Genomic DNA, 20,994 nt, shown 5'->3' with positions numbered 1-20,994 from the left:
AGATAAGATCAGATAGTGGCATTTGCCTTACTGCAATGCCAAGCAAAGTAGTGCTTGTTTATGATTTTTTCGTAAAGATGATGAAAGTTTCCATGTACCACAAGCCGGTCGTGCCCTTGTCTTTCATGTCTTTGGATGGATCGGAGGCAAATAAAAATATGGAAGAACTTCGCTTACCATTTCTCATCTTTCGTCACTTTCGTAATTATAACCTCAAACTTTAAAATGTGTCAATTTATGCTCTCCATCTTTTAATTTCAATCATTCAGTCCAAATTCAACCTTAAATCCTAACAGAAAAAGGTGAAATTTCCAAAATACTACTAATTATTTTTAAAAGAAATGAAAAAATGAAACCCAATTTGTGCTCCACCGTGGGATACCTCCATGACCCATGTCGGGTGAGACTTTTTTTTAAAAAAATAATTTTTAATTATTAAATCAATGTATTTTTGTAATTTTATAAACATTTTAGGAATATAAGAAACATTTTACACACCAACCGTTTGATTTAACATTGAATTTGGACGGAATTGTTAAAATTATATATTAAAAAAAATGAAAAATAAATAACTTAAATTGACACTTTTTAAAGTTTGAGGATATGATTACAAAACTGATGAAATATTCATGGCCGTAAGTAAAGTTTTTCCCAATAATATAGATAACAACAAATTAATATATATATGTTAAAAAAAATTAATATATAGTTAGGTATATTGAGTACGTCGTAATAACGTAAGTTGTTAGTTTTGTTCTGAATATAAATATTGATAGTCAATAAGTCAGCTAAAATCAATGTCATCCTGCAACTACTAATATCGTCAGAAAAATAAAATATATAATTAAAAAAAAAAATCAAATTATAAATCCTCATGCTTTCTGTTGGTTTCATTGCAGAAGAGTTGTAAGTTAATGTCATGATTCATGAAGTTCATCAGCTAGTGTAGGTGGACCTAATCAACTAAAGTAGTCTAGTTCATTTATTTGGCTGTCCCACATCGCACGTATTTTAATTAGTCTTTATTGAAGCAATTTTATTGATGGTGGGACTGGCGGTGTGTCACATGTAAACTAGAGAAAATGGCCGTAGGAAATTTCCGTCCTCGATTGACCGGGGACTCTTCTAAGACACTCTGATACTTAAGTCAAAATATTATTTGAGAAAATTGTATGAAGAAGTTTAGAGTTAGACAACGTATTTGATCCTGTTAAGAGTGATCATCTAAGTATTGGGCTTATGCAGTTATATTCCAAATAGTTAAGTGTTTGAGTGAGTCTGCGTGTAATTTATATTCCCAACTGTAACCCTTAATTCTCATGGCCGACTTGCCCAACTCGTTTAACAAATAACTCAAAACACAATAATTACGAGTCACTAGCTCATGCCTAGAACAATGTTTTGCTTGTTTTTCACTCTTCCCAAAAGGATTATATATAGGTCATGTTTATTAACGAATATATTCTCTCTTTTCAAATTAAAAATATATTAACAAACAACTCAAAACATATTTAAAATATAAAAATAAGTAAATAAATAAATAAAAATAAAAATTCCACCTTTATCATAACAATCTTTTAAACGAAAAACTTTTCCCCTTTCCCCTTTGTAGTTGCTTAGGAAAAAAGAAAGGGAAATGAGCTTCTTTCAAGATATTTTCTCCAAGAACTTGAGGCTTGGGGCCACTTTTACAGATTTGAAGTACATGAGATGGCACATCATCTTGCATTACTAGTAGCACATATGTCAGTGTTTTAATAAGTTAGAAAATATTATTGTGGTGATCGATCATCAGATAATTGTTGTGTTTTGTGGGTGCAACTGGTTGACAAGGCATGAAAGAGTACTGGTAGTCATGTTTGGCATTTATTTCCCTTGTGTTGTCACTTTCAACTCGATGAATCTTAGCTTAATGGGATCCCAAAAGCTATAGGCTCGGCACATGGCACTATTTCAGCGGTGGAATCTATTGCTTTTGAGAGCAACTGGCCAGCATGGCCTGCAGCCTGCAGGATATCGAACAAAAAAATATATATTTTACAGGGCATGCACTTTGCTACATTCATGTAAATCATACTGGGGCAGCTATGGTTGTTGCTAATTACTTCTAATCGTGAATTATGGGTTTGCCCGTTATAGGTAAGTGAGCAATTAATTAATGTGAATATCCATCCATAGGAGGATGTTCAAATACCCCTCATTACATGAGGACAGCTTTTATATATATTGGAAATATCAATCATTTGAATTTTGATGTCTCTCTATATTTGCAATTTAATTATGAGAAAGTAGAAGAAGATAAAGCCAAAAGGAAAAGAAAATAACATCTACTTTGGCATTTGATTAATTAAGTCCAATTAGTTGACTTGGTGGGGGTTTGTTGAACCATACAATGTAGAGCCATGACTCAACGATTTTAAACTAATTATATATCCTTATCATTTAGACCAATACAAGTTTCATAATTCATTATATATCATTGTTATCCATCTATTTACAACTTCATTTATAATTAATAGCATTGTGACATCAGTCGAGTGGAATAAGAGTCGGGATGAAGATGTATTATATAAAATTTCTAATCTTTTTTTTTAAAAAAAAAAATAGAAATTGCAAATGGAAGTACAAGGTATGATGAACCGTTACTAAAACAAACTTGCAACATTAATGCTACATACTAGACAAACATTTCACGTACAAAACTAACGTGACAAGTTCAAGTAGTCATTGAATCATCCCTTGTGAAATAATGACTATTCGACATTGCCACATCAACTTTATAAGATATTTATGTAGCATAACTCAACTTGCCATTGTATTTTAATTAGATGGGTCGGGCTAAGCAGCCAACAATCTATTAAAAGTTAGGAAAAAAATCAATACTACAATTAAAAAACGAAAGATGTATAGCCCATGAATAATAACTTGAGTTGAGCTTGCTGTGATGACGTGTTTTAAGGGATGATCACGCCATAATAAGTGTGGCCATCCCACACTTAATCATCTCGATGGAAGGTAATAACTTTTATGGAAGTTAGAGAAAAAACAATGCAACTCTTGCTGTCTTGCATGATGGTCTATGTATTAGGGGGTTGGAGGGCGAATTTATTTCTTTATGTGACATTCATTCTCTTTGCTTTCCTGCAGAATTTTTACCCTCACATGATTTATAATTTATTGTTCCAAACACTTGCATTCAATTTTCTACATAGTTCCTTCATTGTCATCAAAGCAAGGCTATGGAGGAAGACAGAGAAAAGAACAGAGTCTGAGATTGTTCTGCAACATTAGCTTCAACAAAAATGGCTTTTTATAATCTTCATCAATCGACAGCCAAACCAGAGGAAAAGCCTTTAACAATCACTGTGGGTGGGTTTGAAATATATTGAGAACGTAGAGAACTTGAGGACAATGTGTATACTGGAAGAAAAATATTTGAAAGATTTCCTCTATTCCATTGACAAAAACAAAGAGTTTTTCTTCAGAGAAAACTCTCACTAAAACAAAGGAAATTTCTTCTCCTCTAGGCTTTGAGAGTGTCAAGGAGTCATTCCCAGAAAAGAGACTGATTTTCGGACCTTTGGAAGAATGAGAAAGTTGCTCTGGTTTCAGAAATCTCGAGGAAGATGACAATTGTTGGTCTGTTTGTTAAAAAAAGACACGGTTTTGACCAACAACCCAACATCAGAGGGGGGGCGCGTGTAGGGGAGCAAAACAACGTCGTTTCCCGTCCTGTGCAAGCTCATTTGATCAGCACCAGAACAAATGACGTCGTTTCGGCGCAAGCCTGAAATGACGCCGTTCTATGGACCTTGGATGCAGCCTGCAAGAAACGACGTGACGTCTTTTGGAGTGAAACTTCAAAATGCGGGTAGCAAGCGGAATCCCATCTCTACCAGGCCCAAAGTAGAGGTTAACCGACCGAAAGTCAGTCCTGCAGGCCCAAGCCCAAGACCGAACCCAGGCCAAGCATACCTGGCCCAATCAAAGGTCGGCAGGTGAAGTCATGACCCTTGGATTGACTCGGAAACTCGACCCCGCCCGGCCCAACCCTTTAAGAGGAAAGTTACAAAATTAGTTTGATGCAATTTAAAATTAAGGTGAATTAATTAATAATTTTTGAAACAGCAAATGTCATACTGTCAAATTGCTGGAAATTTGAATATTAGAACTTAGGTTTTATTGACCACCCATTATTTTAGAACTTGGGTTTTATGGCACATATCACAATAATTTTTGGGTATGTGGTAGCCTCAGATACTAGAAATAATTTAGTTTAGGTCTCGTTGGATTTCAATGGAAAAAAAAATGTGGAAAACCTTGAGAGAAGCAAATTTAGAAAGTAAGCAAAACACGTTTCAAAGTCACTACCTCTCACAAGTTGTCACATATAATCCCTAAATGCCATTTAAGAGGGTATCATAGGGATGAATGGCATGTAGTAAGGATTTATGAACCCTAGATTTGTAGGTCACAAGCATAATTCATGCATAACCATTAAATGCATCATAGTCCTTTATTGCTTTATTTACTAGTGTATATTAAATTACTTTGTTGTCACATGCAATGGTTTATGCTTAATGAAACGTTTTTTTTTAAAAAAAAAAAAAAAAATTAAAATCGAAAATGTATTTTAGTAGAAAAAAAATTGCCCTTATCAAATTATTATTATTTTTTAAAAAAAAGAAAAAAAGAAATGAGGATGTGGGAGATCATGTCATATGGTTCATACCTATTTTTGACCAAGCGTTTTTGCATTCAATTGAGAATATTTTCTATTTCTGCATTTAGTTATTTGTCTTAGTAGACCTTATATTTTTTTTTTGTTTATCTTTATGTAAGAGTTGTGCAAATTCATCATTAAATTTGTTAAACCAAAATGTGGGTCCTATAGATTCAATGATGAATTTACTAAAAAAATATGAAAAAGAATAACACTAAATACATCTATATTAGAATAAGACACATTTTGTAAAAGAGGACGGGAAGAACCTAACCTGTTGTTGCTTATTCTTGCAATAATTACTACTACTAATACAGGAAATGGTTGATTGATACTAGATGAATATAGTGTGTTTTCACCAAAAAATTTAGGTAAAACCCACCTTTAAAAATCGATTTACAGTAAGAGGGTGTCCAAGAGCTTATATACACATGGTTAAGATTATATTTAAACCATATGAAACACTTAAGGATCGTAATCTACACACCACACTCTGCAACGTCCACGGTGACCAACTCTATCGAATACTGACCTAATAATAACCATTTTCTTTTAATAGTTCCAGTTCCAGTTTCACTCATCTATCAGTATATACAGTCGTACAGTTTATGTCATGTATATATCTTGATTGCATAGAAAGATTGTTAAACATGCAGTTTCAGGAGTTTGCTTTTACTCATCCTAATTTACACAGAATCTTTACTGGCCACATCATTTCCTTGAGAAGTATCGCCATCTAAAAGGCTCTTGGGAATTCTAATTTCTAGGAGTATATCATTATTCAGAGATGCCTCCATTCTCCTCCAATCTGCATCTTCTGGCAGTTCAAGCCTGCGAACATACCCATATTCCCACCACTGCCCACTTCTCCAGTCCTTTGTCTTGGACTGATCTCTTTGCTGCTGCCTCCATTGCCCACTAATTTCCACAACCTTCCCTTTTTCAACAACCACTTGAACATTATTCCCAACTCCTGTAATTCACATTCATATAACTAGAGAGTGTCACCGCACTAATTCATTTCACCACCATTGTTAAACTAGTTTTCTTTTTCTAAATCAAACCTATGGAGTTTTGGCCGCATCCCCAACTCATGTAAATGGATCATGAGTAAGCACAAAAAAGTAATGTTATTTAGTAGACTATTATATAAGTACTTGTCATATAATTTTGATAACGTAATCATGAAAATCAACCATTTTAAACCAGTATTTGTAATAAAAAAAAAAATAAAAAAAAATTGTGGAACTTCACTTATTCTCCCAAATTAAGTATAAGCGATTGTGCAATCACAACTTCAAAACTTAAAAAATTTCAAGGTTGGTATCCCATGTTTTAACCCCTTTTACTTTCACCATTTTTTCTTAAAATGTCTAAATGCCCTAATTATATATATATGTATATATTTGAAAAAAAAAAATTTTAAAAATGCTCTGGCCAAAGCCGTGAGTCCCCAAATTTTTTATTTAGTTTTTTAAATTTTTACTCTGTTATATATATATATAAAGACGTTTTGGGCATTTATAAAAAGTTGAAATTTTGGATACTGACATTAAAAGTTTCTAAACTTCGAGATTATAATTGCAAAATTGCTTATGCTTCTAGGGATGTAAGTGAATTTTTTTAAAGAAAAAGAAAACTAAATAGCTAATTTTTACTATCACATTATCCTAATCGTACAAGTTTTGTATAACATCCTACTACATAGCATTACTTGTAATCGTATTATCTTCTCATTTTATAAACTGGAACCCAGAATTAATATTTAAAATCTTTACATACTAGGGTCCCCTTGTTCCAGAAGATTTACCTTTCGAGTTAAGGACTAGTGCCTCTACTCCTTAGGTTTATATGTTGCAGTCAGTCTGACAACTTGATAGTTGGGTTTATCCTTGGTTCATGAACATTAGAATTTAGAATCGGATTTAGTTTAGAAATTAAATAACCGAATTAACCAGATGATAATGAACAGAACAGTACTTGGGTTTCTTACCTGGTAGTTCTGCTTTTAGTACATACTCCTGATCTGTCTGAGACCAATCAACGGTGCTTTGGCCGGAGCTCCGGAGATTAGATAACAAGATATCAGACTCAAACTCCCATAAAGGGAAAGCATCTGAAGGATCAAAGAATTTTCCGAACAAGAGTGGACTGAAAAGTGACCCTTCATTGAAAACCTTATGCTCTGCTGGACTACCCTTGGTGAGGAATCTCTTGAAGACCTCTTCTCCTAATGAGACACACCATTTCTGTTGAGCATGGTCTCCTGTGTGAACTTCCAGCTGTCTACGACTAGCCATTGATGAAGAAGAGGTCGATAATCCGAAAAAAGTATGAGAATTAATTTGGTGGAGATCGAGGAGAGAGTTGAGGCTGTTCTCCTCTTATAGTCTAAAGGAAGCCTTTCGGAAAAAGGAAGTGGACAAATTCCATGGCAGGAATACTTTAGAGGACTGTAAAGCTATTAGGAATATTTCTTTTGATCTACAGAGATTGCTCTTTTTGTGAGAAGAAGTACTTGTGGCTGTGGTGGGTAGATTAGGCATGCAAAGATGCCATGATGTACGTGGGCGACCCATGACAAATGATTTTTGTCTAGCATGTAGCATGTGGCAAAATGGAACTTTTGCACCAAGCAACCAATTCCACCATGAGACTCACATATAATCGTTCATGTAGAATCTCTAGAATTCTCTGCATCCGTGTTAAGCCCTCCAAACAAATTTTCGGGGAAAGTATATTTATATACGCTCTTCTAATTATCACGTAATTTATAATGTTTTCCCAAATTTTTACGAACAGACCAAACATATTGAGGTTGGTTGTCACTTTATCCGTCATCATCTTCTTCAAAGTTCACTACAGCTTCATTTAGGCAAGCCTTCATTCCATTACGTTCCATGATTAGCTTGCGAATTTCCTCACATAGTTAGATCCCACATTGGTACGTTATTGGTGTGTGAATCTGTATTATTAGCCTATATATATAGGCCTGTCATGTACAGTATTATGTGTGATTCAATATACAATCATATTTTCAACAAAAGCAATGTCACCTCTCAAACTACCATCAAATTGCGATGTAACTATTTTGTCCAAAAAAGAAGAAGAAGATAAAAATACCCTTATAATTCAAAGAAAGAAAAACACATTTTTATTTTTTATTTTTATCATAATAAATAAATTTTCAAATTCTATTTACCATTGATGTGTCTTTTTTATTATTATTATTATTATTATTATTTCTTTTTAATTAAGGGTAGATAGAGCATATCAACTTAAGAAATGAAAGATGTACGCAAGATGAACCCCAGAATGCAAAGAAACATGCGTTTCTCTTCGTCTAAACTTTCGGTACATGATCATAATCTATAACACATTAAAAGTCGTTCAAGTTGCCACATTTAAATGGAGTTTATGTATCTAAAAATTGCTTTTTCAGGAGCACAACATAAGAATCATCCTGTGATTTGTATTTCCTTTCCAATGCAATTGTAAAGTTAAAGGGAATGAAAAGGATTAACAACTACTCTATGATGCAAAGCCGTGTGAAATGAACCTTTTAAATGTTCTTTCTGGGTGCCTGTTGCACCTCCTGTTGCACATTCTCTCTATTTAAATACTTACTTTTTCAATCAAAGTGTTTTTTAGTGCCAATAATTTTATTTGACCAAACAGCCATTGGACCTTTATGCAGCAATGCAATGCATATGGTATTGGCATCTGTAGACTGTAGGACTACTTTTTCAGTTTTTCCAAAAGCAGGATTAGTATATGCTTAACAAAGTTGTTGCTTCATTTGTTAATTTTAGAATAGCTATCCCGATTCCCTCACATCGGCTTTAATTTTAGAGGACAAACGGCCAATTCTAACTCTTCTTCTTCTTCTTCTTCTTCTTCTTCCTTCTTTTTTCTTATTTTTTTTTTTTAAAAAAAAAAAAAAAGAAAAAAGAAAAAGAAAAACATACTGTATGGATTTAAATATATGGGTAAAATTACAAATTGGGTTTAATTTGGAGCCTCATTTTGAAGCTAGGCCCATCGGCCTCTAAATAATGTATAGTACATGATGCAAGTTGCAGCAAGGCCCATTTTGAAGCCTAGTAGCAAATTTTTTAAAATATCCCTATATTTATTTTTTTAAAAAAATTTATAAAAATGTTCAAAGATTCATTCATGGGTATTTTTGTAAATTACGTTAAATTTTAACCAACACCTAAATCTTATCATTTTTTTTTCTAAAAAAAAATGAAAGGTATTTTGTGAATTTTGACAGGATTTAACGAAAAATTTTAAAAGATGACTGAGATTGAAACTTTCTAAAAAATGGATTCCCTAAATTGAGACGTTTTAAAGTTTAGGTACCTTCTTTCAAAATGGATAAAAGTTTGAAAGGGATGAAAGTTCAGAAGTTATAAATAAAGCTTTCCTTAATTTTTTTGCACTATTCAGGTTACTTACAAGAACACAAAAAGCTCAATTGCATACAACTCTTCCAAATTTTACTCAAAATAAAAACAAGAATATTGACAAATAATTTAAACACAAAAGACTGTAGGTATGCTAATAACAAACGGACCCATGATTTTTTAAAATCAAATTCAATCATTTTAAGACGTCTTTTGATTTGTTATTAGCATTGTAGGTATGTTTGTTAATGTGTTTTGAATGACGTTTTTAACTTAATAAAAAACATATTTTAATATGACATAAAGATAAAAAAAGTATTTTGTGTTTTAATTCATTTGTTAATTATTTGTCTTAAAAACAAAAAACATATACACAAACAAACATGACCATTGTAGTTGTTACACACTTACACTCCCTCTATGGCTCGATCCTAAATTAAGAGTTCTATTTTTCTTTTTGCAACATCCCGAAATACATGTTAACTTTCTAAAATGAGAAAATTCTTTTTTTTTTTTTTTTTTCGATTTTTCTTATTATTGTCACGCCTTCTCAAATAGCAAACAAGATTTTTATATTAGGAAGCAGAATAATGTTATACGTCATCCTTTTGTATTTCATATCTAAAATTAACGTGACTATTAATATTATTATCAAATCAAAATTTACTATTATAAGAAAACATGTCATTTATTTTGTATAGAAATGATTATCAATTATTGTAGCATTAAAGTGATTTCAAATTATATTTCATAAATCTTCCACGTATCACATGCCGACATGCGAAAAGGAGGTCCAATTTCCGGCCACGTAAAAAAAGGGAATCCAATTTCCGGCCGGGTAAAAAAAGGGAAACCGATTTGCATGTACTTTCCAAAAGCTACTACGCAATGAATGAGAAGTGAAAGTTTCCAAAATAAAAAATCCAAAAAAGTTTGAATAAAAACAAAAATAGAAATAGTATAGTCCCGCTTGTATTCCATTGGCAGCTTGCATACGAAACCCCTGAGGATAATTAACCTTTGACGACATTTTCTAGTCAACACGTTAATGCTTGTACATAGATTTCACAGTTAATTTTCTTGGATCTGGTCTGAATCAAACACCCATTTTGAAGACTTCACATAGAGAGCCATTGGTTTTGCATTAACATTTGGAATTTTGGGGCCTTTTCTGTGGAAAATAAAGAAGGAAGCTTTGATTTGAATGGCTCTGTTTGAGCTGCTTTTGAGCTTTTCATGATTAATTTCTTGGTGAGCCTCTATTGGGTGCGATTTTGATGCTATATTTTGGCGGTTTTGGGGAATAAAGAGTTCTGAGTTTTGTTTTGTTCTTTGAGTTTGATTCCGAATTTCAGATTTTGCTGGGAAATTCTTGGTGGGTATCTCAGGATTTGGATTTACATGTTGCCATGTTGGTGATTGGGATATTATAGGAGGTTTCTTGGAAAAATCGAATTGGGTCGGTGGCATATGGTGAAAAATCGAAGGTTTTGGATAAGAAGCTCTTTTAGGGTTTTGCTTGTAAGAGGTTTTTAGGCATTGATGAAATGAGAAGGATAGTATGCGTTTGTTTGGAATGACAATTCAACAGCGAATGGGTTTCATAAAGACAGGTTCTTTCATTGTTTTGGTAATCTTGCTTTGCACCTTGGCAGCAGTAAGTTCAGAAGAGAGGAACAATGGTGAAGAAGTGTTTCTCAGGCAATTAGTTGAGCCGGCGTCTGGGGAGATAGATGAAGACATGGTGAGAGACTATAACTTTTTTGTTTTAGTGTATATTTTTTTTCCCTTGCGTTAATTGTCTTAGGGGATTATTCTCCTAAATGACATTTTGTATGCAATATTTCATATTAAATGGCTAGATGATTTTTCTTTTTTACGTTTTTATTTGCAGCACAACTATAACACAGTTTTATGCTCTTATTGTATGATAATGACGGTGAAAACTATCATTTGGAAAAAAAATTGACACGGTAGTGCCAATGGTAGTTCCAGTAATCAGTTCAAGAATGTAACATCTTAGTTTCTCGATGACCAGTGTAGACTATGTGCCAGTGCAAGGGAATAAGTTTTTCATTTGAAGCATTCTTGACTCTAGACTGTTGTACTGTTAAATAAATTCTGGAATGATTTGTTTTGAAGTAACATATTTTGATGTCAAAAGTGGTAATTTCCATGCTGTATTTAAGTAACTTGTTCACTATAGTGTTAAAATTTTATCTCTTGATTATATGTGCTAAATCTGCTGTTTTTGAAAAAAGGATCGGAACACAAAACAAAAAAATTATATGAAAATACGGTTTAGAACTTCTTCTTGGTTTTTATTCATAAGTTCAACTCTCAACGGCTTTCGTATTAAGATGTGTGTTTGTGAGTGAGTGAAAGTGGAAATATGATACAGTTTACCAATTCTGGATAGGATATGAACATTACTGAGATTATAGGAGACCTGCTTCATTTCTTAACATGTGATTGTGATAAATGCTCCAAGCTTATGGCAATTCTGCATTGATATAATGGGTATGCTTCACAACTACAGAAATATTATTTGGGAGCAAAATTATCATGCTCCCCCCACCCTGCCACGTGCCCGCCTGCATACTTTTGGGCTGTACTCTCTACTTTTTTCTTTTCCTTTTCTCCCTTTTGCTTTGAAGTGAGGAGGTGGGGTTCACAGTGTTGCTTTTGTAGTTAGGGTTTGCAATATATATGATCACCCTTTCAGCTGTCTTGGATTTGCAATTAGCAACAATTATTTTGAATTAGTTAAGTGGTCACTGCTAAAAATTGGGAATGGGTGGATGGAGAGTATCAGATATGTTAGTCAATATTTAAAGGCGTGGGAAATAAAATTTATTTTCTGGTACCATAACATTCCTATCATCTGTGTTGCATACATTCAGACATTTAAATTTTATTGGGAAACATGCACTTCTTGACGTTAACATCTCCTTTTATTATTTGATCCTGCATTTGTTCTCAATATTTGTCCCTTTATTTTGTCTAACTTCCCTTTTTGGATGTCCTATATTGCTTGTTACTTTGAAAAGTTAAAAATATTTATTAACATTTGCACTCATATTTAAGAGGGAAGGGAGTTCGTAAGTTCGAATTGATGAAGAAGTTTTGGAGGGTTGTTTTGATAACCTATAATACAGTAATGGCATGTAAATGGAAAAAATGATTTTCCTAAAAATGTATTCTCATAGGTGGACAAAAGAGGGGGAGGGAGATGGAGTGCTTTATGTGTATCATTTTTCAAAGCTTACCTGAAGTCTCAAGTATGCCCTTTATTGGATTTTAAGACAACCAACCAAGCACACTATGGTGCTTAAGAATGAATAGGTGAATTTATTGACATTCTCCTCCTGCAGGCAGAGCTATTATGGATCAGTTGCAGGCAAGATTTGATCCATTTGAAGGAAGCTGTTGAGGATCTTGACTTATACTTACTGGTGGAAACATCAAGTATTGCCAATGAAGTCAATTCAAATTTCCGGTCATTAGCAAAGGAAAACATTCAGAAAATAATTAGTGTCCTGCATCCCCAGTTGAAAAAAACCCTTGTAGATTGTTTAAGAAAGAATAATATTCTGTCTCATATCTCTGGAGAAGAAGGTGGCTCCAAGATTTGGTATGCCAAGTATTCTGACTCCCTATATCCCAGGCCTGGTGCTCCTAGAAGGCATTTGGTTGCAGAAACACCAACCCCAGCCCCTGCATTTGGACCACTTATTTCCAGTCCACCATCATCTCCTGATCCAGCACCATCTCCTGCCACAGTACCTTCCAGTCCTCCAGAGTTTAATCCTCAGCACCCTGTTATGTCTCCACAAGAGCCCTTTTTTCTGCCATTGCAACCTGCAGCTAATGAAGCTGCTTCTGCAAGTCCTGATACTAATTCACATGTTAAGGAAAATAAGAAAAGCAATAGCCATAAATCTGTTGTTATTGCCGTTGCTGTAACTGCATCAGTGACATTTGTAGTTGTAGCACTGCTCTTTTTATGCTGCAGTAAGGTTTGTAGGAAGGGCTCTGGGCTTAGACGAAATGATGAGAGGCCCCTTCTTGGCATGAGCTTCAGCGAATTCTCTGTTGGTATATATTACTACATGACTTGTTATCCTAATCTAATTATTCAACACAATTTTGAAATTATTTCTGTCGTTGATCTTTCAGGTTCTTCACAAAAGCCTTTTGCTTCTGGAAATTCAATAAAAGAAGAGAAGCTTGGGCACTACACATCTGGTAATAACTCAAGTCAGCACAAAAAGGGCTCATCTTTGGATGGAAATTTCCACATTGAGTCTGTTATTCCACACAGTTCATTGCATGAAACCTCATCAGTAGGAGCTGCTGGTGGTGTTGCCAAATTCTCACCTGAATCAGTTGATCCATCAAGCAATGTGAATGGACATATACCGCCTCTTCCTCTAAAGCCTCCACCTGGAAGGTTGCGGAGCACCACTTCTGTACTGCTTCCTCTGAAGCCTCCTCCTGGCAGGGCAGATCCTCTTCCTCCTGAACCACCTTCTTCCTTTAGGCCTCCTCCCCGCAAGGCTGGTCCTCCTCCACCTCCTGTGCCACCTCCCTCCCTGAAACCTTCATCTAGTGGTGCAGGCCCTCGCCCTCCTGGACCACCACCACCACCACCACCTGTACCTCCAGGCGCCAAAACCGGTTCTCGCCCGCCACCACCTCCAAAGAGTGGTGTTCCTCCCCCTCGGCCACCTCAACCTACTGCCTTAAGCTCAAAGGTGCCTCGGCCACCTCTGGGATCAAAACATTCATCAAATGCTACATCTAGTGAGGAAGCTGGTTTGGAGGGTGAAGCTGATGCTCCTAAAGCGAAGCTGAAGCCATTTTTCTGGGATAAGGTTCTAGCTAGCCCTGATCAATCAATGGTTTGGCATCAGATTAAATCAGGATCATTCCAGTAAGTAGCGAACTTCTTTCTTTTTGACATATTTGCAATGAATGATTACTGATCATTAGCTGCTGAACAATTTATCTCTACTTTACAGGTTCAATGAGGAGATGATTGAAACGCTGTTTGGTTATAATACTGTTGATAAAAACAAAAATGAACACAAGAAGGAGTCTTCTTCACAAGATCCTTCACCGCAGTATGTTCAGATCATTGATTCAAAAAAAGCGCAAAATCTATCAATTCTTCTTCGGGCATTGAACGTGTCAACAGAAGAAATTTGTGATGCACTAAATGAAGGTAACTTATTTCTCCTTTTCATTATATATATATATATATATTTTTTTTTTTAAAGATTACTATTCTAGAAGGAAACACGTGACTAGTCATTCTTAGATGATATTATGTGGAGATAGTATCACTACATAAATTTTAGCCAGATTTAGTGTTCTTAACCAAGTTTGTTTTTGTTTTTTATTCATTGTTTCCCACTCTACTTTTTACTTGCAATACTTGTTGCTTGGGCAGCATGTTATCTGAGGCTGCTTTCTAAATTTTAGGGAACTGTCATCCTTGTGTATGATTCTATTCATTGAATATGTCTGAGCAGTAGTGTGTATGCTGTGTGAGTTTTCAGAAAGGAGTTAGTCCCTTTTACTTTTCTACATTCCACATTTATCTGGGGGTATACATGCCTTTTATATCGTTGGGGGTTTCATGTGGGTTTTGGATGTTGTGGGTATGTAGTTTCTTGTGGGTTTTTTTATGGGCTAGCTGAGTCACTCCTGTGTATACTTCCTGTGTACTTAGGGGTGCCTTACGCTTTTTTATCTTACTTATCAAAAAAGTTATTATAATTCAAATTATATGATACACAGCATTCCCACACCCAATTCTTTATATATATTCTATCAAGACAAATGAATCCTAGGTAAAGAGGCCCATCCTCCCCCCCCCCCCCCCCCCGGGGAAGAAAAAAGACCACTAAAGCTGTCAAAGTAGGTATTTGATGTCCTGAAATAAGTTGGTACGTATTCTGTACTTTCATTGACTGTCAACCAAAGCACATAAATTATGATGTACAAGAAGAACTTGTTGTCTGTGAGGTCAAGAAAAAGAACTACTTTTAAAATGAATCTGCCTGTATTCTTTGGGTTTCAATGCATCATAAGCATATTCTAACCTATCTTAGTTGAAGCAGGAAATGAACTTCCATCCGAACTTCTTCAAACTTTGTTGAAGATGGCACCAACCGCAGAAGAAGAACTGAAGCTTAGGCTTTTCAGTGGTGAACTTGCTCAACTTGGACCTGCTGAGCGCTTCCTAAAAGCCTTGGTCAATATCCCATTCGCTTTTAAACGATTGGAAGCATTGCTTTTCATGTGTACCCTTCCGGAGGATGCTACCATCGTTAAAGAGTCCTTTGCAACCTTAGAGGTGTGATACTGAATCTCTCTGAATTGCATCGCTTGGTGTATTTCATGTCCCACTAGATATAGCTCTTTCTCAGGAACATTTATGAAACAAGTTGGAAAATTTGAAACAGAAATAATTAACTACCTAAATTTGCTTATGGAATTTTGAAATGCATACTGCTGAGCTTGACTTGAGTTGGGGGAGGAGAAGAGCAAAGCTGACTTGGGGTTGCTTGGCTCCAGGACCCCATAATGAAAATTTTCTACTTGGTAACAAATTGTGGAGTTTCAAATTTTAATGTGCCCTTTGGAATCCAAAGTCTTGCATTTTCATCAATCTGCTTGCCCTTCTAATGAGACTTGCATGACCTGAAACTACTAATAATTGTTAGCTGAAATAGTTGAAGAGAGGACAAGATGTTCGCAAATGGTTCAATTCTGCTTCCAACAATCCCACTTATGGACACACCTTTCTGAAATGGGCCAGTTCTTCAATTTGGACCTAAGAAATAGAACTGCTGGACATATTGAAGCAAAGGGTTTTGATATGTGTTTGTTATATTTTTTCATACTCTATATCTTTGGACGGTGGCTTTTCTGTCACCTCTGTCGCTTAGTTTTGTCTATTTCTTTGCTCGTTTTTCTTTTCCTAGTTAGGTGTTTCCTTTTGTATACTCCCGGTGTACTTTGGAGTGCCTTACGAATCAAAAAAAATATTTAATTTCGGAAATGATGCCAACACCATTCAAAGGCTGCCCCTGATGTCTTATATGGTTACTTTTTCGAAATATGATGCATTTCCAGTTGTGCAAGGGCTCCTATACACACCTATCAAAGTTTGCACCCACTCCTGGTACTTGCATTCCGTAACTATATTCTATGGTCTAGTGAAGGGGTTTCCATATTTGTTTATTGACTATAAGATTGACAGATAAATGGTGATTATGATAATAGAGGAATAGTTTAGATGGAAGGATTGGCATTGCTAGAAATGCTGGAGGTTACTATGATCCTAAGTAGTTAATATGTGCGTTTATGCTCGCATGATTGCAAGGATATATTCATTTATGCATGTGTAGTATGACTGTCAGTTGAAATGCAAATAGCTTCTTGATGTTCAGACCATCAGTTCTGCTTCTGCACATGACATCATCAAAAAGTACTTTTTGTTTCATGTTTATTGAATTCTTCACTTGATAACCTCTAATTATTGTGGATCTTCTCATATACCAGGTTGCTTGTAAGGAACTCAGAAACAGCCGGCTGTTCCTCAAACTTCTAGAAGCTGTTCTTAAAACTGGAAATCGCATGAACGATGGAACTTTCCGTGGTGGTGCACAAGCATTCAAACTTGACACACTTTTGAAGTTGTCAGATGTAAAAGGAAAAGATGGCAAGACCACACTCTTGAATTTTGTTGTTCAAGAGATAATCCGCTCTGAAGGTGTGAGAGCTGCCCGTGCAGCTAAAGAAAGCCGGAGTTCCTCCAGCATCAAATCAGATGATCTGCTCGAGGAAACTTCCCATGACACAGAAGAGCACTACCGCAGCCTAGGTCTTCAGGTGGTTTCCGGTTTGGGCAATGAACTTGAGAATGTCAAGAAAGCAGCAAATATTGATACGGACAGCTTAACAGGAACTGTTGCAAAACTTGGCCATCAGCTGATTGAAGCCCGCGACTTCCTGAACTCAGACATGAAGAGTATAGGGGAAGATGGTGGATTCCACCAAACACTGAAAAGTTTTGTGGAGAATGCTGAGATTGATGTCACGTATCTCCTGGAGGAAGAAAAGAAAATCATGGCTTTGGTGAAGAGCACTGGTGATTACTTTCATGGGAAAGCAGGGAAGGACGAGGGTTTACGCTTGTTTGTCATAGTAAGGGATTTCTTGATAATGTTGGATAAGGCATGTAAACAGGTGAGAGACACACCAAAGAGGCCAGCAAAGACACAGATAAAAGAGGCTCCTACAGTGGCGGCTTCATCTGATACCCGCCAGTCTCCTGATCTCTATCAGCGGCTTTTTCCAGCAATTACAGATCGACGGATAGATAATTCTAGTTCAGATGATGAGAGTCCATAAGATATCTTTTTTTGATAGATATAAGAGGTACTACATTTTTGTGTCCTTGCCAAGCAATTTTTTGTACCTTTCCATGCATTATATGCAAAATTCTAGACTTCTAACAAAATGTAGGCAGTGGAAGTTGGGTTTCTCCTGTTTTTTTTTTTTTTTTTAGTAATTACTATTGGAAGTGGTTTTCTGTCTTTGATTAATACAGGTGGCTCTTATTGGCAGTTCTAAACTTCCACAGATATGTCCTCTTGATCCTATTATAGGTGCATGTAGGGCTGATAACAACATCCTAGAAAGGATCAGAGTAGAGGTGCTGTCTGGCGCATGGCCTTTGCAATTTGCAAGGAGAAGTTTCACTGTAACAGACGCCAGACTGAATACAAACATCAGTGGTACAGTTACCTTCATGTCATTGGAGGAGCCATCGGGAATAGATTCATGGCTCACCATTGTTTTGCCTTAAAGCAGCCCCCCTTTGTGCATTAATGGTAGTTAGAGTAAATGTTTTCTTCTACATTATTTGTTTAATTTATAGTTATTTGTTTTGTTGATAATTTTGATGAGTTCTTATACATTATTTTTTAATTATTTAATATTTAGAGTTGCTCCTCTAGCGGTCATGAAAAGGAAGTTTTGATTTTTTTTAGAGTAATCTGTAATTTTTTTATCAGATGTCACCGGGCTTTTACAAACTTTTGTTTTCGTCTTTTGTTTTAAGGAAAACTTCACTTACAAACTTTAAAAAGTATCAATTTAATATATTTATCTTTTAATTTTTTTCAGTTTCAACATTTCGTTAGAATTTTTTTAACTCTTGTAAAAAATTTTAAAATACCCACCCTTTTTTTTAGGGAAAAAAAAAATTGCAGGGATTTATTTGTTGGTCAAAATTGAACGAAATTTATAAAAATACACATGCCTGAATTTTTTAAAATTTTGATTTTTTTTTTTTTTTTTTTTTTTTTTTTTAAAAAAAAACAATCAAACACGTGTATTTTAAAAATTTTGATAGGATTTAACGGAAAATTTTGACGGGTGGTTGAAATTGAAAAAAAAAAAAATTGAAAAATGAATACCTTAAATTAACACTTTTTAAAGTTTGAGGTTATGATTGTAAAAGTGATAAAAAAAAATAAGGGGTTGTAAGTGAAGTTCTCCCTTTGTTATACATTTTTAAAACAAAAATATTAACAAACAAAAAATCAAATATATAACACTCTTGAGAATGCAAAAACAACTTTTATCTTTATATCACGTCAAAACATATTTTCAAACTAGAACTCCTCAAAACATATTAAAAGATTGATACTTTAAATTGACATTTTTTAAAGATTGAAATCATAAATCATAATTGTAAAAATGGTAAAAGATAAGGAGTTGTATGTGATGTTTTTCCTTTGTTTTATGTTTTTAAAACAAAAACATTAACAAAAAATTTAAATATATAATACTCTTGAGAATGAAAAAATAGTTTTATCTTTATATCACATCAAAACACATTTTCAAACCATAAATAAAAAAACACTCCTCAAAACATATTAACAAACAGAGCAAAAGTTTTTATTACAAATGCTTAGTTTGGTAAAACACTCATTTTAATTAGTCATGTCAAGCTCTTCAACTCTAGCACAATCCGTTTAACTAAGTGGGTGACACAACATGACAACTCATATAACTTGTTTAATAAACATATCTTGTTGGGTTGCCACGAACACAACTATGTTTCAACTTGTTTAATATAAATGGGTTTATTTGACACAAATTTATGATCTGACCTGCTCAACACAATTTCATATCTTATAAGCATAAATTATATTAATTATACGCATTCAAAACTGGATTCTTGACAAAATCAATTTAATATTAATAGATTTCCATAACCATAATTAAATTATACGGGTACACAAATTTGATTCATTTATTAGTCATGTATATCAAGGTGGATCATTTTGATCAAAACCATATTTTAGTGAATTTTAACTCTTTAATTTTGTATTTATATTCTTATCTAGATTAAAAAGTACTGTCAAAAAATTGTCATTCCAATCTAATGGGGTGTAGTGTATATATATATATATATATATATATATAGCATTTCACTTCTAGATAAAGCCCTCTCTCTCTCTCTGAGTGCAAAATGGCTGAACGAAGTAAAAGATCTGAAAGAAGAAGACGACGACAATACATAAGTGACGACGAAGAAGACGACGAAACAAAGGTGACCAAAAGACGAAGACGATACATATGTGATGACGAAGAAGACGACGAAACAGAGGTGACCACTCCTCCACCATCTTCTGCTGGGGAAGCTTCTACTGCAAGAAACTCCGCGATGAGGCCGCCTTCGGCAACGCGAGCTAAATTTCCCACCAAGATAAAGATCATTAAACAAGTAAATCGTCGTCCCTTTCTTTCCATGGTGCTTGATGAATTAAAAGAAGCAGAGCTCAAATCTTCGGCAACGCAAGCTAAACTACTACTTCCCCCAAAGAAAAGGATTAATCTTCGTAGAAATGAGAAAAATATGGAGTATGAGGTTGAGAATCCAAGAAATTACGAACCGAATAAAGAAGAAACTCCACGACATGCTGCTTCGGAATCTATCCACTCACGGAAACTAGCTGCCCGACATTCTCAAGAAAACTGCAGAGGAGAAGAGGATGAAAGAATGGTGGTTTACCCGATTAGCTGGGGAACATGCTTCAAGAAGCGGAAGTTAGTAGGTCGAATCCCCTGCCTTTCTCCTCTCCTTGGGGCCTATTACTTCCCCCCAAAAAAGAAAGAAGGGTGGTCAGTACTCCTCTACAGTCTTCGGCCGGGAAAGCATGTACTGCAACAATGAATCCACCCGCTGCTTCGCAAGAGAGTGGTTCCTCTCGACAGGTTGCTTGATGAAAAAGCAGACATTTCTTCGGCAACGCCAGCTAAACGTCCCGCCAAGTTTAACTTCAAGTTTAAGATTCCAATCAACAAGAAAAAAATGGAGGATAAGGTTGATGGACATAGTGGTGGTGAAGATGAGAATCCAAGAAATAAACCGAATGAATCAGTTACCCCAAGAGGGTTTTGAATCCAAGAAATGAACCGAATTCTGAGGGATTTGAGTCCAAGAAATGAACCGAATGAATCTTTCATCCAGAGGGCTTTCACAGATGTTGATACTGTGATTGGACTCTTGAATGGCATTATTGACTACTACACAAGAAATGGGATGTACCCATTTCATGATTTCATCAAGAATTGGCTTCAAGTCGATATTCCTGAAGAGCATCAACTTGATGAAGGAAGTGGCAGAATTTTTACTGGATGAATTCATGAAGTCATCATCACGTCTACTTTATTTAGTATGGCTGACAGTGACAGACATTCTTGCAGTGATGGTATATGCTTTGTTTTGTGGTCTTCTAAATGTACATGGTGACTGACTCGATTCAGCTTCGG

General features: G+C 35.1%; 2 protein-coding genes across 3 annotated transcripts; one reads left to right on the top strand and one right to left on the bottom strand.

The window, feature by feature from the left end:
* Nucleotides 1-5,328: 5,328 nt before the first annotated feature.
* Nucleotides 5,329-7,226, bottom strand: LOC133875742 (21.7 kDa class VI heat shock protein). The gene is made up of 2 exons (XM_062313962.1): nucleotides 6,717-7,226; nucleotides 5,329-5,696 (listed from the first exon to the last, which is right to left on the bottom strand). The coding sequence occupies exons 1-2, from the start codon at nucleotides 7,021-7,023 to the stop codon at nucleotides 5,410-5,412; spliced, it is 594 nt and encodes a 197-aa protein (XP_062169946.1). The 5' UTR covers nucleotides 7,024-7,226; the 3' UTR covers nucleotides 5,329-5,409.
* Nucleotides 7,227-10,116: 2,890 nt separating this feature from the next.
* LOC133874854 (formin-like protein 5) lies at nucleotides 10,117-18,160 on the top strand. 2 transcript variants are annotated; one of them, XM_062312739.1, is made up of 7 exons: nucleotides 10,117-10,876; nucleotides 12,507-13,230; nucleotides 13,312-14,068; nucleotides 14,157-14,359; nucleotides 15,252-15,496; nucleotides 16,708-17,586; nucleotides 17,759-18,160. In XM_062312739.1, exons 1-6 carry the CDS (start codon nucleotides 10,694-10,696, stop codon nucleotides 17,557-17,559), a joined length of 2,964 nt encoding a protein of 987 aa, XP_062168723.1. In that variant the 5' UTR covers nucleotides 10,117-10,693; the 3' UTR covers nucleotides 17,560-17,586; nucleotides 17,759-18,160. The 2 variants fall into 2 exon arrangements, with proteins under 2 accessions (XP_062168723.1, XP_062168724.1); XM_062312740.1 differs by having other exon boundaries at nucleotides 10,118-10,876; nucleotides 15,261-15,496.
* The last annotated feature ends 2,834 nt before the right edge of the window (nucleotides 18,161-20,994 follow it).

The sequence above is a fragment of the Alnus glutinosa genome, chromosome 8 (genome assembly GCF_958979055.1).
Source record: "Alnus glutinosa chromosome 8, dhAlnGlut1.1, whole genome shotgun sequence".
In the NCBI taxonomy this organism is placed as follows: domain Eukaryota; kingdom Viridiplantae; phylum Streptophyta; class Magnoliopsida; order Fagales; family Betulaceae; genus Alnus; species Alnus glutinosa.
Note: the sequence above shows the minus strand (reverse complement) of the source record. Positions and strands in the feature narration are given on the sequence as shown.